Here is a 17,500-nt window from a genome sequence, read left to right as displayed (position 1 = left end):
ACACACACAAGTCAAGGCTATTAAATGATGCAAAAATCTGCTAAAATCACCGCCAAACTGAGTCGGTTTCAATTTGCGTAACTTCAATGTTTGCAGAAGTGAGATTAATTCGTCCCTGAAGCACAAAACTTTTGCCAGCCACCTTTTAAATCCTATAGGAGACGGGTAGGTACGTTTTTGGGTGGTTTACTCTTTTAACAGTGTCGACTTTAAATCTTTCACTATAGTTTCATCAAGCAGAAGGGAAACTGTGGCCCCTCGTTAGCCTACAGCGGCCCTACAGATCGGGGGGGTGTTGGCAGCATCACTCACTTCTTTAAGCTCTCCTGCTCGGAGTTGTCGAGCGCTCTCAGCTTTGGAGCGTACAGCAGAACGATGTCGGAACGCTTCGCTTTCTTGTTGCACTAAAGAAAAAACAACACAAACACATCGTCAGAGTCCAGATTTGAGATGCAGGATGAGGCACTGGGGGGGGACCCCCAGCCTCCCTCTTAACCCCAACTAACAGGCTCCAAGCCTGGGTTGACATGCTCCAGGGCCCCCATGCCTCCTCCCCATGCCCCAGTTAGTGGCTCAAAGCCTGTATTAACATGCTCCCTCCCTAAGCCCCAGTAAGTGGCTCCAAGCCTGGGTTAACATGCTCCGGGGGGGAGACGATAGGTTTTTGTCCCGATCCGATGCTTTTATGATACATGGGCACCGATTCGATTTGTATTGCGATTTTCTAGGGCTGCTTCCTCTTAGTCGATTAGTCGACTAATCGGTCGTTTTGGTCTAAGTCAACTTAGGCAAGGCAAGGCAGCTTTATTTATATAGCACATTTCAGCAACAGGGCAATTCAAAGTGCTTTACATAAAACATTAAAGAGCAGTTAGAAAACAATTAAAAAACAAACAAATTAAAAACATTAAAAGACAAGAATAAAATTGATAGTGCAGTATAAGAATAAAAGTTACAGTGCGGTATAAGAAATTAAAGTTAATAAAATAGATTATTTAAAGAAAAGCAACATCAAAAAGATAGGTTAGCTTAGATTTAAAAGAACTGAGAGTTGCAGCGGACCTGCAGGTTTCTGGGAGTTTGTTCCAGATATGTGGAGCATAAAAACTGAACGCTGCTTCCCCCTGTTTAGTTCTGACTCTGGGGACAGGAAGCAGACCTGTCCCAGACCAACTGAGAGGTCTGGTTGGGTCATAGTGTAGTAGCAGATTAGAAATGTATTTTGGCCCTAAACCGTTTAGTGATTTATAAACCAGTAAAAGTATTTTGAAATCAATTCTTTGAGGCACTGGAAGCCAGTGTAGAGACTTCAGTACTGGAGTGATGTGATCCACTTTCTTGGTTTTAGTGAGGACTCGAGCAGCAGCGTTCTGAATCAGCTGCAGCTGTCTGATTGATTTTTTAGGGAGACCTGTAAAGACACCGTTGCAGTAGTCAAGTCTACTGAAGATAAAAGCATGGACAAGTTTTTCCAGATCCTGCTGAGACATAAGCCCTTTAACCCTTGAAATATTTTTAAGGTGATAATAGGCTGATTTTTTAATTATGTTAATGTGACTTTTAAAATTTAGGTCTGAGTCCATGACTACACCAAGATTTCTTGCTTTGTCTGTTGTTTTTAACATTGTCATTTGAAGCTGAGCGCTGACTTTCAATCGTTCCTCTTTTGCTCCAAAAACAACCACCTCTGTTTTTTTCTTCATTTAATTTAAGAAAGTTCTGGCACATCCAATCATTAATATTTTCAATGCACATATTTAATCATTGTATTGGGCTATAGTTCCCTGGCGATAAGGTTATGTAAATTTGTGTGTCATCCGCATAACTATGGTAACTTATTTTGTTGTTTTCCATAATCTGAGCCAGTGGAAACATGTAGATGTTGAACAGAAGAGGCCTCAGAACTGAGCCTTGGGGAACTCCGCACGTCATATTTGTATGCTCAGATGTATAATTACCTATAGACACAAAGTAGTCCCTATTCTTTAAATAGGATTCAAACCACTTTAGTACTGAGCCAGAAAGACCAACCCAGTTTTCCAATCGGTCAAGCAATATGTCATGGTCTACCGTATCAACTTAGATTTCTTTAGTCCATTAGTCATGTCTGATGCTGTTTTCATGCTGAATGACTTATTTCCAAGAAACGTACGAGCACATCTCTGGTACACAAGAATTAAAGCGGTGCTTTTGCATGACTCTTTGCGGAGAAACTCAAATTTACAGCTCTGTCGATTAAATCAACTAATCGATTAGTCGATACAATTGAATGATTGTTAGTTGACTAAGAATTTCTTTAAATCGAGCACAGCCCTAAGATTTTCATTTATTGAAATTCTAGAAGTATTGAAATTTACTTTTCCTTCTTTAACAAAAGCAAAAGTTGAATAATACACACTTCTAGAGACAATATATCATGGGACATTTCTAAAAAAGTAATTGAAGAATGCACATCACATGTCAGTCAGTCAGGCATTCATTTCATTTGTAGAGAGGAACATAAGATGGATTTTCTGCTTTCGCTCTGTTTTGCTGGAAACAGATACGAGTTCATAAAACATAAATTCCAGGGAAAAGAATACATTTTTAAAAAATCCTCCCAAAAGAAAAACAGTAACCATACGATTTTCGATGTTTTCCCCCCAAACCCTATAAAAAGACTGTTCCAACTTTGTGTTCAAAACACAGTGACGAGACTGACCTGTGGACACTTGGCGGCCGGGCCCTGAGCCTTCAGCCAGCGCTGGATGCAGGTGAAGCCGAAGAGGTGTCCGCAGCGCAGAGCGGACAGCCGGTGCTCGCCCGCAGTCGTCCACGCCTCGAAGCAGATGGAGCAGATGTCGCCCTCGCCCTCTTCGGCCTGCGGCGGCTTGGCAGAAGCCGAGGGGACCAGCTAGGGGGGGGCACGGTAAGAGTTTTTAGATGAAACAGATGTTGACAAAGCTTTCCTTCAGGGACATAATTAGAACTTAAACAAAAAAAAAAAAAAAGAGGAATAAATTGCAATATAATGAAAAACATTGCCATAGGTTTTAAATCGTAATAACACCATATTGTGGCATTAGAGCGTAACTCTCGCCGAAATGCAACCTAGGGTCTTTTTGTCAATGTACCCGAGTCAAACTTTCGTTTAAAAGTATAATTAGGACGGAAATGCCACTTTTACGATTGGCCATCTTGCCAGTCAAAATGTGTCGATCTCCGAAGGCAATGTAATAGGCGCTTCAGTCCTAATTATGCTTCTAAACTAAAGTTTGACTCGGGTACGTTCACAAAAAGACCCTAGGTTGCAATTTTGCGAGAGTTACGCTTTAAGAATAGTGATGATATTGTATAATGGGGCCTCTGGTGCTTCCCATTAGGGCTGCACAATATATCGTTTTTTATCGTTATCGCCATATCAACTGGCGCGATAAATACATCACGAAAGGCTGCCACATCGCGACGGACACTCAGAGATTTTTTGGATTAGTTGTTTGATCTAAACAATTTCAGAAAAATGTGGACCAGCGTTTCCCAAAAACTTCCTCAAACGTCTTGTTTTGTCCACAACTCAAAGATATTCAGTTTACTGTCGCAGAGGAGAGAAGGAACTAGAAGATATTCACATTTTAAGAAGCTGCAATCACAGAAAAATGGCCCATAATAATAAGTGGTTATCAAAAAACCAACTCAGCGGTCTCACTGAAATAATTTTTCGTCGGGCGATGGCAGCCTGTATTTGTACCAAAGTTAGGCCGGTTACACACTGCACGCGTCTCGCGAGCGTGGCGTTTCTGTTGCGTCTCAGCTGTGTGGATTTTTCTGTGTCCTACACACCAGAAGCGTGTCTGACGCGGCGCTGCTCCTGCTGCTAGATACAGGGAGGGCTGATCTCGGGACATAGCGCCGATAGATTCAAACTCTAAAAAATGGGTAAGTGGGCTGTCTGTGTAGCTGTAAAGAGCCTATACAGCCTATCTGATGTTGTACCGTCACTCACGTTGTTATCGTAGCCTATCCTGCTACCATTTATATATAGTAGCCTATCCTACCCTTTATATATAGTAGCCTATCCTACCCTTTATATATAGTAGCCTATCCTACCCTTTATATATAGTAGCCTATCCTACCCTTTATATAGAGCCTACTGATTTGATTAAAGCAAGACAACATCGGCAGTATTGACTGCAAAATATGTTACAGAATATTTTGTTCTGTATGACCAGTGCAACATTTGAAAATATTTTCTATGAAATTTTGTATTACATTTATATCTACATTGATGTCCAAACCCAGACTTTCAAACATCAAGATGTCATTTATTAATATTTTGCTGGAATTCCAACGTGTCTGAAAAAAATGACATATAAACATATTTTCTATTTTGCCGAAATATAAATGGATAAACGCTTGCGGTGTGTAACCGGCCTTACACAGCAAACCCTTTAAACTAACAGAAGATGATGGAGAACAAGCCAAAAAAATCAAAGGCGGAGTAACATCGGTTCTGACTTATTTTAAATTAGCTCTGGGAAAATATGTCGTCGGTGAAATGCAGAACACGAGTAGGACACCCGGCTCTAGGAAGAAGAGGGATGGAAAAGGTTTGAATGCTACCTGGACGTTCTGATTGGACGTTTCTGTCCTCTCGCCGTCTGCAGCTGAACCGGAGTCTGGACAAAGACGGAAAAAAGAAAAGAAAAGAAAATTAAACTGGACTCTGACAACACAACACAGACTACGCATTGGTCTGTGGAAACCAGTCAACGACATTAAAAAGGCATGCTGATAGCTAACGAGTATTTTCACTGTCAATTAATCGGTTTGATTATTTTCTCGATTGATGGATTAGTTGCAGCTTCTTTCCCACTGCCATCACTCTGGTCACTGGGGTCATCCCCACTTTGGCCACCCACCCACTTCTCCTCACATTACATACTTATCAGTCCAATATGCATCTTTGCACACTACTTTTGCACTCTACATCCCACTCCAAGTGTACTTGTCTCGATATTATGTCTTATTTGTATATTTGTATATTATGTTGATATGTGCCAATATGTATATTGTTGTCTCTATTGTACAGTATGTGTCTATATTCGATCTGCCTACTGAATGTTTACTACTACGTGTCTATTTGTTGAATGTATAGAGAGTTAACACCTACCGAAGTCAAATTCCTTGTGTATGTACGTATACTTATAAATCGGGTTCTGGGTTATCCATTACATTTTAGAAAACGGTGAAAAATGTGGATCAGTGTTTCTAAAAGCCCAAGATGACATCCTCAAATGTCTGCAATCAGAGAAGTTTTACTGGTTGGCAACCAGTAGTTGACATAAAGTAGTTGTGCTGGTCAGACTCACTGGTTGGACCAGCTTCCTGTGGTTGTGCGTGTTGGACGGAGGCGTTGCGGCGAGGACTAGCAGCCGGCGCCAGGACGACGGGCTCCGGAGCAGCAGCCGTGGCTTCTCGGTTGCCCCCCTGCTCTTCCTCCTCCTCCTCCTCGTCAGACTCGCTGACTTCGGTGGTGCTGCCGGACTCTGGCTGAGCCACGCTGGCGGCCGGCGCTCGGAGCAGGAAGTCGGGAAAGCCTCTGGAGGGCGCCGCAGTCTGGCTGGGGTAATGCACCCGGAGGCCCTGCCTGCAGAGCACACACACACACACACGTATTACTATCTTTGCGGGGACATGTCATTGACATAATGCATTCACTAGCCCCTAACTTTAACCATCACAACTAAATGTCTAACCTTAACCCTTACCCTAACCATCACAACTAAATGTCTAACCTTAACCCTCACCCTAACCCTAACCTAATTCTAACACTAATCCTAAAACCAAGTGTTAACCCTCAAACAGCCCTTTAAAGGCTGTGCAGACCCCACAAGGATACTGTAGTCCCTGGTTTTTGGACCACACGAATATAGTAAAACGGGTACACATACACACACACGTTTTACATCTCAGCAAGACGCTCGACTTTCTGACAAAACACAGCTGCTGAGAGGAGACTGGAGGATCGAACAGAGCTACATTTAAAGAACTATTTAGGACGCAGCCACCAACACAGACAACGCCGTTGGTCTTGAGGAGCTGCAGTACTTAGTTGTGCTTAAACTGCAGACTGTGGGGCAGCTCAGCTGGTTGAGCTGCACTAGGGCTGTCAAAATTGCTCAAAAATGACGTTCGAATATTCCCTCTAAACAACATCGTGACGTCAAAATGATGTAATATCCGGCCGGCGCGTCTGATTTATGGCGCTCGAACCGAGGTCGAGCACGGCTCTTCTTTTTCAGCGGCGCGCGACAAAGCGGAAAACAGGAAGCCTGAATGAGTTCGCCGACAACGTGATACCAGGACTCTCAGAGTGACTGCAGGTCTCTCTGGTAACCTTACCGGGTTAAGATGAGTTCCGTTATGGTGAATGAAAGGCTCGTTCCGACGAAGTAGGTCAGTGAATCACATCGAAGCGTTGACGGCAATGCTGCTGCCAGTTCTGCCGTTGTTTACCTTTTTCTTCTTCTTCTAGTCCGTAGAAAGGGCGGCGTCGGTAGCCTTTGCTCATTGGCGCCACCGCAGTTCAGGAGAAGACTGCAGCTAGTGTCGCGAGCACCAGCGCGGGGATAAATAGTCACGGAGATCTCATGATGTCACATGGGTATGCGCCAGCTGGGCTGCGTCCGGTATGTAACGGCTTTCAGGCGCGCTAGCAAAGCAGACAGCTTCTGCTACCGCGAGAGTTTTTTTTTTTTTTTTTTTTTTTTTTTTAAATTCGAATATTAATTTTCACCTTCGAAATTCGTTTCTTAAAAACTACTCGAATATATATTCGAATTTAGAATATTCTTTGACAGCCCTAGCGTGCGCCTATATATTTTTTTTCAAAACTTCACACAGACAGCGTTTGCTGCGATATTATATTATATTAATATTATATTATATTAATATCAAGGCGAAAGCGGTCGCGGTGCTGTTGACGTCACACTTCCTGTGAGTCAAGCAGTCACAACGTTGGTTTATCTGCCCTGGGGACTGACTGACAGGCTGAAGGCAGCTTGATTTCTACAGCACCTTTCAGCTACAAGGCAATTCAAAGGGCTTTACATGAAACATTAAAGAGCAATTAAAAACTGTCATGATGAAAATACAACAGGCTAAAAAAGAATAATATAAATACAAGAATAAAAGTTAAAGTGAGTAAGAAATTAATAATTATTCAATTCAAGGTTGTAGGGCAGGTTTGGGAGGAGAGAGGGAGGGGTTTATTTTTATTTTTGTTTAGTAGCCTAAACAATGCATGTTTAATTTTAAGTTGAATTCATTGTAATTGTAGAGTGGAGACTAGAGCTGGTATATATTTTTTTTATATTCATGACAGTCATGACAGCGACGGTATTGTCGGTTTACCTTCTATGTTGCATCTCCAAAAGTGCAAAATAAAATGTGAAACTAAATTTGAAACAGCACATTGTAATTTCTGCATCTATTATCAAAGTGCTTATTAGTAATACACTGGAAATTAGTATAAATGTGAATATTTGGTTGGCATGTTGATTTACGGTGTGTGCCCCTAAATTTTGTGGTTGCACCCCTAAAATTTTCAGTTGGGGGCCACAGTGCTCCTAGTGAAAAAAAGTTAGTCTGGAGCCCTGTTTTATTAAACAACTGTCACAAATTCACATCGCTGCCGGTATAAACAAACAAACAGTCTTGATGCGAAATATTCACAGTCAATTATTTTGCATTTTTATGTGCTTTATTCGTCACGCCCCCCCGCGTATAAAAAGGCCTTGAACCGAGGCTTCTCTGTGCGTTAGTTCAGGGTACCTGATCCTCCTCCGCATTGGTGTGCCGTGAGCGGCTGAAGGCGAAGCTGCGGAGCCGCTCACCGCTCTCTGACTGAACGCCCAGGTGGCAGGAAGCCTCGGAGGCGCACGAGCCGCCGTTGGCCCTCTCTCGTTGTCGTCCTCGTCGTCCTCGTCCACCTCGGTGCTGCTGCCGGAGTCCGAGATGACGTGCGGTGCGTTGGCGTCCGCGGCTGCGGCAGCAACCTCTCGCTGTCTGCCACCTCCTCCCTGCAGCTCCCCGGGGGAGTCCACCTCCATGGCCTCCATCTGCACAGCAGGTTAGACGGTTAATGATCCCCTCGGACTCCTAATTCCTTATTCCTGTTCAGCTTTTAGACAGAGGCTTAGTTTTCAACATTAAGGTACAGTACAGGCCAAAGGTTTGGACACACCTTCTCATTCAATGCGTTTCCTTTTTATTTTCATGACTATTTACATTGTAGATTCTCACTGAAGGCATCAAAACTATGAATGAACACATATGGAATTATGTACTTAACAAAAAAGTGTGAAATAACTGAAAACATGTCTTATATTTTAGATTCTTCAAAGTAGCCACCCTTTGCTTGTTTTGATAACTCTGCAAACCCTTGGTGTTCTCTCAATGAGCTTCATGAGGTAGTCACCTGAAATGGTTTTACCTTCACAGGTGTGCTTTGTCAGGGTTAATTAGTGGAATTATTTCCCTTATTAATAAAAAAGCAAAGGGTGGCTACTTTGAGGAATCTAAAATATAAGACATGTTTTCAGTTATTTCACACTTTTTTGTTAAGTACATAATTCCATATGTGTTCATTCATAGTTTTGATGCCTTCAGTGAGAATCTACAATGTAAATAGTCATGAAAATAAAAATGAAACGCATTGAATGAGAAGGTGTGTCCAAACTTTTGGCCTGTACTGTATAAAGCCATCCATTGCCTCGTAGGGACCTTTGAACCCCACATGTTCCCTGTTCTTAGCCCGAGGTCCTCGGGAGCAGCTTTGCTGGCTGCAGCTTCTCCGCCGTAGCTCGACCTGCACCTCCAAAAACGTGTAAATGTGCGTCGAGGCGACGCAGACCGCAAGGGCTGTGATGGGTCAACTCGCCTTGTGTGTTGACAGTGGTTGTTTCAAGCAGCCTGCTGTGGGGAGTAGCAACATGCTAGTTCACTGACTAGTTCAGTTTAGCAAATAAACTCAGACATATTGTGGTTACAATGACGGGGTTATCCCTGTTTGTAAAGTGTCAACGTGTCAGTAACGTTTTGAAATTAACATAACATAAACTGGCTGGCAGAGAGCTCGCAAATAACCTCAGGCTTATTTTCTGGTTACAGTAACTAGGTCACTGGATTTTACTGGGTCCATTTCTCGATACTTTTTACAAAATCTAAGCAAGAAAAGGCCAAACAAATAAGATTCATATTTTAGCACCACAGTCTACGGGGGTTTGCCATTCTGAGAGTACAGATCCATTTGTCCGACACGACTGAAGCGTGGTGGCGCGACGTCATACAGCCGTGGTTGATGCTCCACGCCCATGACCAGCAGCTGATTGGACGAACGCGTGTCGTGGGTCTGGCTACTCGAGAATTTCAACAGTGTCACGGCAGCTCGTTGAGAATACAATCTCGTATTTTACTATATTAGTTCACCGAAACAAGAAATAGGCCGTGCAGTTGCTGAATCTGTCTTCATTTCAGATCGACAAATTCAGTCTGAAAGATTTTCGTCTACTTCTATTGGATAGTTGCTATCAACGGATTAATTTGCATAAAGATGGGTGTCGGCCAGCTTTCTGACGCGCAGCGGTTTTTTTCCAATGCAGCGGTGCCTTCCCGGGATGCTTTGCGGGCGGGTTGAAGTTGCTTGATGTCACCCATAGGAATGGAGTGGAGCGCGGTGCTCAAATTGATCTGTAGCGTCAGTACCGTTTCGGTACAGACACAGGCGACACTGCCACACACACACCCTGGCGTTACGGCGGTGAAATGCACCGCGATGCAAAGCAACCCCGACGCAGCACTCCGAAAGGGTCACGATGCCGTAGGAGTGACGGCGTAGCTACGGCGTGGAGTTGACGCAGAAGCATAAAACATCCTTTAGACCTCTTACCCGTAACATTTGGAAACTAATAGATGGATTCTATAGACAAAAGAGCTTTTTAAGTTTGTGTTTTGATGGATTTCTTTATAGTAATTTACAGGATTTTACAGTCAGGGTATTACTTTAAATGCGTGTTTGCATTTTGTGAAACACAGTTGTTAAGAAAGTTAGTACATTTGCCACACATAGCCTTTCAGCAAACACCAAACCCTGCTCCACTAGTTGATGGTGCAAAACTAAAGTGCAGATAAAGTCTGCTTTTGGGACTGATGAAGTCTAACTCGCTGTCAAATAATTTAGCCGATACTTTAAGGTCACTTGACTCGATAGTATAATCCTGAAGACAAACCTCCTTTTTTTAGTGAAAGTAAAAAGTTACCCTCATTAAGCTGGGATACATGTAACCTGGTTAATATCTACACACTGGACAGTAAGACTTCTATTACATCGAGGTAATAAACAAGTCTCTTACAGACGAATACCGTGACCGCTTCTCCTTACAGCGTGCTCTCACAGTGGAGCCAAACTATGCTCAAACTAATGGTATAACGTTAGCTTCACAAAGTCAAAAGTTACACAACCTGCATGCTGTGCTAACGAGCTAGCTTATGTTGATTTGCAGTGCAGTAGTTAGCAGTGACTACACGCCCCGCGAAGTATGGATGTCTCTTGTCGATTATCCAATAAATTAGCTACCTTTGCAATGTATTAATCGATCTGTCATCTGTGATGGCAAACACCTCCCGTTGCGTTCTCCGGGGGCCAGGTGGTAACGTTACTTTCTGCGGCTAAACACCGAAGTAGAGACCGATATTGCAGCGGCCTCCCCGCAAAAACAAACCAGCAGTAACACTAACATTTGCATCTAGTATTGTATGTATTGTGTATGTATGTATATAGTTAATACGATAGTGAACGATTTAACGTCTTAGCTTGTATGCAACGTTATAAAATAGCAGAGAATAAATAATAATAATTCGACAATCCGTTGGTTCTGAATCCCGTGTAACCACGGACGCTTGAGCTAAACTTAGGTCACGTTAACGTTAGCTAGCTAGCATTTGTGAGGTTGTGATGCTGCCAACATGCGTTTAAGACTTTAAATTACGCTTTTGTTAAAGTCAAAATATTAATAGCTAAGGGTGGCATTAACTACGATGTTGTTACTGTAAATACGCTTAAGAAAAGGAGTCAGCTTGTTAGCTAGTTCGTTAGCGCGACTAACGTTAGCTAGCTAGCTAGTTAACGTTAACCGTTATTCACCTAGCTACCTGTATGGAGGTGAAGGTTTAACAGCCGCCGATCCCGCTCCGAAGGACCACACAAAGGAACAACATGACTCCACGGCAAATACACAAATCAAACGGGTCTGGTTGAGGTGAGGTTTACGGGTTACTTCCAGCGGTCAGGGATCGAATCTCCCCGCGCCAGTTCGCGCTGCCCGCCCCATCCTGTTGCGACGTCACCGCCGAAGATCGTACGTTGACAGGATGAATCACACGCGAAAACAAAAAAAGATGAATCACATGCGATTTTGATTTTTACCGAGTATGGAAGCCCATATCAGCCAATCTGATAAAAAAAAAAAAAAACATCCTGTAAGTCATTATAATGAAAAACGTTGTCAAAATAATGACGTAGTATCTCAAAGGTAATGAGAAACGTTATCAAAATAATGACTTAGTATCTCAAGGTAATGAGAAACTTTATCAAAATAATGACGTAGTATCTCAAAATAATGAGAAACTTTATCAAAACAATGACGTAGTATCTCAAAATAATGACTTAGTATCTCAAAATAATGAGAAACTTTATCAAAATAATGACGTAGTATCTCAAAATAATGACTTAGTATCTAAAAATAATGAGAAATTTTATCAAAATAAATACGTAGTATCTCAAAATAATGAGAAACTTTATCAAAATAATGACGTAGTATCTCAAAATAATGACTTAGTATCTCAAAATAATGAGAAAATAACAAGTTGGTATGTCACAATAATGAGAAACTTTCTTAAAATTAATGACTTTCAAAGGCTTATTGAACAAAAGTTCTTAATTCAAAAACAAAGACGTTTTTGGTTACCAATATGTATTGCACTTTAACACAAATTAACCCTCAAATCAAGCAGTGACTTTTTCTTATTTGCTTTCTGATTATGTGCATCATCTGCAGATGACGCTATGTGATGATAATCCATTCATATTATAGCCATGGAAATAAAATTAAAATGAAAAACTAAAAGCCCCTGCTTTCAAGGGAGCATAAAAACAGGGCAAGTAAAGGAAGTTTTGGCAGTTTTTTTATTGATTTTAGTAGGCATATTTTAACATTTAAACATCATATATGTGTGTGTGTGTGTGTGTGTGTGTGTGTGTGTGAGAGAGAAAGAAAGAGAGACAGAGGAATAAAAAAGGTGAAAGGCAATGCAAATGAAGAGAGTTTTTGTTTAACTACGTTTTAGTGTCTTTTTCGTCAACGATATTGCATGCTGATATCGCCATTGTCAGCGTTTAATGATGGAGGTCCCGTCTCGTCTCGTCATTTTTATCGTTAACGAATTTAACACTTCAGCAGAGGTGTTCATTTCCAAATACTTGTGGCTTGACGGTTAACGTTGAAATATGGATTTAATTGCGGGGGTATTTTGCCGACGGTAATGTTATTAGCATAGACTGTGAAAAAAATAAATAATAGGTTATTAGGTTAGCTCCAAGACTGTCTCACATTGCACAGCGCTGCAGAGCCAAGATGGCGCCGCAGAATGGTGACACGGTGTGTTGGTGCGCTCTGTTTTGTTTTGTGTTTTAACTTTGTTTCTTGCGATGGAACCCGTATCTCATTCACCAGTGAAGAGCTTGTGAACTTCAGAGGAACAACACCATCGGACTTATTTCCCACTTTTCTTCTCCCTTCACTGGAAATTTTGGACATTCTGGTCAAAGGTGCGCTCACCTTTACGGTAATACGGTAATTCCTCTACTTTGTGACACAATCATTAGCCTGTCTTTACAAAACCGTCTGCTACGGAGCCATAACGTGAGGTAGAAGGTAATGGAGCCTTTTATACATTGTCGTGTTTCTTTAGAAATAAACAACGGACAAATAGAGTCTTTAAACGCTTCAGATGTAAAGTTATTCGCTGTCAAGTGGCGCCAAAATGAATGCTAGTTAGTGGAATGCTAACGGGAGGTGATGGCCAGGTAGCAACAAAATGGCGCCATAGGAGGTTCGAGTTCTGAAGCGAAGCATACCCTCTTGGTTGATGCCGCTGTCGCTGCTGTTTTAAAAGATTTAAGTAGTTAGTTAGTTAGGGTTAGCTGCCTGGAAGGCATTGTTGGAGGCAAAAAACACCATTGAGCGTGGGGAATGGGTGGGCGCCGTGAGCGCTGAGCGAGCAGGTACAAGTAGTGAGTTGTCGTCGGGGGCTAAAAATAGAAAAATAAAGAGGGAAAAGGAGATGGCATGTCAAGGGATGTGACAGCATTTAAATAAGTGGATGGTGAAAGGCAAAAGGTAGGATTTAAAGTGTCTGTTTAAAATGTCTGTGCTTGGAGGCTTAAAAATATTCACGTTAACAGACTAGCTAGCGTTTGCTAACACTGGGAATGTAGCAGCCAAATGGGGGTTTACGGCTATCTTAGAATATGAAAAACCAGAGCCCATCTACGGGGAGACTTTTCACACACTATTTAGCCCCACTGTACTGAATTTGGTTGCAGTTCCACCAGAGTTACATTGGGGGTGATCGCAGGCAAGTGCAAAATGAATGGGACTCTATGGAGCTAGACGGCTAAATGAATGGGAGTCTATGGAGCTAGAAGGCTAAATGTGTCTCTTTCGCCTGATTGCCGTTGAGAAATCTCATTTGATTGAAGTTTTTGCTAGTTCAACATGGATTATAGGTTGAAAGTTGAATGAACGAGTACTTGTGCCCTTTTGATTTCTTACAGGGCTAGTCGTTGTTGCCCATAACACGCTAGCATTCTCCTAATGAATGCTGATTGGTCAGTGAAGGACCGGATCGGAGATCCCGCTTGACGGCATCCGAAGCGGAACCAGAATGTCAGAGCCCGTCTACGTCCGTCTGTGAATATTTCAGCGTGGTCTTTTAAACATTAGCAAACCAAAACTCTTTCTAGTGTTATGACAGGGAGAGCCTAACCTGTCAGCTGTGTTGTCGATGCCTCGAGAGAAAAAAGGAAGCGACTCAGAGCTTGCCGTAAAGCAGTATCTCTGGCCGTACGATGTGTATGACGTCATTGACATTTTAAAAGGCTTTTTAGAACAAAAAAGCCACTTTAGCCTCCCTTTTCGAATGCAACATTCAAATTGCTAATCAAAAAATGCTATCATGAGAAAAGTGGATTTTGAGGGGTACAGCGCCATAGACCATCATTCATTCTGCACTTGCCCACGAGCGCCCTCTAATGGACACAGAGTGGAACTGCAACAAGTTCAGAGGCCGGACGTTTCCTGAAAGTGAAAGTTCTCCCCTTATTAGAAATTCTCCTGCAAAACCGAGGTTGCTGAGCTTACAACTGTTAAATATAAGGTAGCATGTACAATAAATGACAAGAATCTGGAAAACATAACTAATGCAATAACTCTGGTTTATCATGGAATCATGCATAGATTTTAGTGCTGTCAAATGATAAAAATATTTAATGTCATAGTTAACTCGCAATTAATCACAATTAATCGCACATTTTTAGCTATTCTAATTGTCCCATTATTTATTTTTGTCCCATTATTTTTTCTCATTGTAATGCTCTTATTAACATGGAAAAGTGGATCAGTTTGCTTTGTGCAAATGTTTTTTTTTTTTATTGAAAACAACATTAGCATATACTGTAGTGTTCAATTTCACACTAACATTCTCACTTGAAGCAAATAATTTCTCACACAATGTAATGGGTTTGATGAGGGGGCGGAGAATTGGCATCAGCTGTGTGCTCGGCCATCAGCTGTGACCTCGGCCATCAGCTGTGTGCTCGGCCATCAGCTGTGAGCTCGGCCATCAGCTGTGACCTCGGTCATCAGCTGTGTGCTCGGTCATCAGCTGTGTGCTCGGTCATCAGCTGTGTGCTCGGCCATCAGCTGTGACCTCGGCCATCAGCTGTGTGCTCGGCCATTAGCTGTGAGCTCGGCCATCAGCTGTGAGCTCGGTCATCAGCTGTGTGCTCGGCCATCAGCTGTGAGCTCGGCCATCAGCTGTGAGCTCGGTCATCAGCTGTGTGCTCGGCCATCAGCTGTGACAGCTGATGGCCGAGACTGAAGAGCGAGGTGACAGTTATCGAGGCTTCGTATCACTTTTCCTTTTAAAGCCAACCCCCTTATTCCTTCCCCTCGATAACCCTCGCTTCTATGCCCTCTTCTGCCGTACAGCAACACCAGTTGCTGTCAGCGGGTCGGATGGTTTAGCCTATATTAAAAGGAGTTATTTCAGATACTTCCCTATATTTTAGTTTATGTTAGAGAGACACACACCCGTATTAAAGGGCCCTCGCTTCGGTAGGAAACCCAGTGGCGAGACAAGAGACTTTGGTTAACACCCTAGATATCCCCTGTAAGTGAAAAACACTGCCCTCAGGGGATCTTTACACCCAAATGATTTCAATTGATTATTCACATTTGACGGACACTTCTGCCAGGGTCACAGAAGGTTCCGCTCCGCTGGAAGATCAAAGGAGGTCTGCTTGTCAAGATCGGCCCCTGCCTGGTTGCGACTCACCACAAGTGGTTAAAGAGGAGGCCAAACTGCCTCTGTAGGGGTGTCCCCCGCTCACACGGCCGGAGTGGAGGAAAAAAAGTCTAATAAAAAGGCAAAAAAGATTTACGAGATTCTTTTGGTTCCCTTGTCCAACGCGGACACAGGTATTTTTATTTCAGTAGAAGCAAAAAGTTAAAAAGGCAAATAAGCTAAGTAGAAAAAAAATTAAATAAGTTCAATCACTCAAAATGCTCTTAAGCACTAGATGTCCCAAAAAGCAAGAGAGAGCTTCCCGTTGGCGAAGCACTCATATATACGTACATTTCATGAGGTTTACACCCCCCGTCGCAGCGAGGTGTTTTACCACTTTATACGACCTTACAAGGTAATACAATCTTAATGCAAATACAAGGCAGAGCATACATATAGGAAACATTGCATGTGACCATGTTTCCTCTCTATGCACAAAGCAATTCACACAAACATGTCTCTAAGCATGTTTATAGTAATATCAGTAACACAATGTTTAGCATGATTATATTTTTAAGCAATCATATAGTTTCAGCTGTTTTTGGGTTAATACTTTTCAAAAGCAGTAATATAGTTTCAGCTGTTTTTGTTTTAATACATTTCAAAAAGCAGTAATATAGTTTCAGCTGTTTTTGTGTTAATACATTTCAAAAAGCAGTAATATAGTTTTAGCTGTTTTGGGGTTTTCAACTGAACCTCCATTCAACAAGACTGTCCACAGACTAGCTAGTGTTTGCAAACACTAGCAGCTAAAGTGAGATTTACAGCTAGCGTAATGCAAACCAATGTTGCTGATAGCGACATTTAGATTTTGGTGAAACCCTAGGGTACCAATCCCATGCATGACATATCTCAATTTTATTAATGTAAAATAATGTAAGGTATCATGCACAATAAAAGACAAGAAGCTGGAAAACATAAGTTATGCAATAACTCAACAAATAATTGTTGCTACATACCCCTCTGGGTAGTTGCACCCCTGCATAGCGTGTCAACAGCCTGTTGTTTGTCGCGCCTGCAGTTTTTTTGTTTGTTCGTCCGTTTAGTTTTATTCACAGGTTTTTAATTTAATATCCAACATCCAATGCTGTGCAAACTGCTCCGAAATTCAAACCCCAAGTTCATTGGGTACCCAGGAAACCAAGTGAAGTAGATTGGCTGAGCAGTTCGTTCAAAACACACACACACACACACACACACACACACACACACACACACACACACACACACACACACACACACACACACACACACACACACACAATGATCTAACAGTCACAGTAAACTGGAAAGAAGTATGGCTTTTAGTCTAAATTCTTTTTGTGGATTATACAGAAGTTTTCATTAAGTTACAACCTGACTATGACGTAACAACAGTGCAACACACACACACACACACACCTCTTTTAATCATGTGTTGACAATTGTGAATGTATGTTGTAAGACAGGTATTTCTTTTGAGCACAGTCTCAGGTAGTACACCTGAATCGCACTGCAGGCATCATGCAATTACAATAAAGGGATATCATCTTGTGTTATATTGTCTTATTTCTTCTCCTGACGATGTCCCTGACCAGAAACCCTGAGTCCTGCTGACGGAGAGGCCAAGGCTCCTCTATCTTTCCCAATGCAGTTTGCAGTTTATCCACCAGCTCTGTAAAGAGAGAAAATCACAGTATTAATTTTATTATTATTATTACATATTTTTGTTTTAGTTGCAAAGTCAATTTGTTTCACAATTTCCTACAGTATTAAAATAATGTTAAGTAAGTACGTAAATAAGAATCCACTGTTATTTTTCAACCTGACTGATGGGAACAACAATCTTTGACACTGG

The 17,500-nt window shown here is 42.0% G+C and overlaps 2 protein-coding genes across 4 annotated transcripts in view; both read right to left on the bottom strand.

The window, feature by feature from the left end:
* Positions 1-11,428, bottom strand: part of rfwd3 (ring finger and WD repeat domain 3) — a 41,963-nt gene extending 30,535 nt beyond the window's left edge. The window contains exons 1-6 of one of the 2 annotated variants that reach the window (XM_028584367.1): positions 11,183-11,428; positions 7,813-8,099; positions 5,349-5,626; positions 4,600-4,655; positions 2,702-2,893; positions 313-404 (exon numbers count right to left, since the gene is read on the bottom strand). In XM_028584367.1, the coding sequence (XP_028440168.1) occupies positions 313-404; positions 2,702-2,893; positions 4,600-4,655; positions 5,349-5,626; positions 7,813-8,099 (905 nt within the window). In that variant the 5' untranslated portion in view covers positions 11,183-11,428. The remainder of the gene's footprint in view (positions 1-312; positions 405-2,701; positions 2,894-4,599; positions 4,656-5,348; positions 5,627-7,812; positions 8,100-11,182) is intronic. The other variant, XM_028584366.1, reaches the window with a different exon arrangement.
* Positions 11,429-15,803: 4,375 nt separating this feature from the next.
* The window catches only part of LOC114559620 (mixed lineage kinase domain-like protein), a 33,345-nt gene continuing 31,648 nt past the window's right edge, over positions 15,804-17,500 (bottom strand). For both annotated transcript variants that reach the window (XM_028584377.1, XM_028584376.1), the window contains one exon: positions 15,804-17,317. In XM_028584377.1, the coding sequence (XP_028440178.1) occupies positions 17,199-17,317 (119 nt within the window). In that variant the 3' untranslated portion in view covers positions 15,804-17,198. The remainder of the gene's footprint in view (positions 17,318-17,500) is intronic.

Source organism: Perca flavescens, chromosome 8, assembly GCF_004354835.1.
Source record: "Perca flavescens isolate YP-PL-M2 chromosome 8, PFLA_1.0, whole genome shotgun sequence".
Classification (NCBI taxonomy): Eukaryota; Metazoa; Chordata; class Actinopteri; order Perciformes; family Percidae; genus Perca; species Perca flavescens.
The sequence above is the reverse complement of the archived record's forward strand: the minus strand, read 5'-3'. Positions and strand labels throughout refer to the sequence as shown.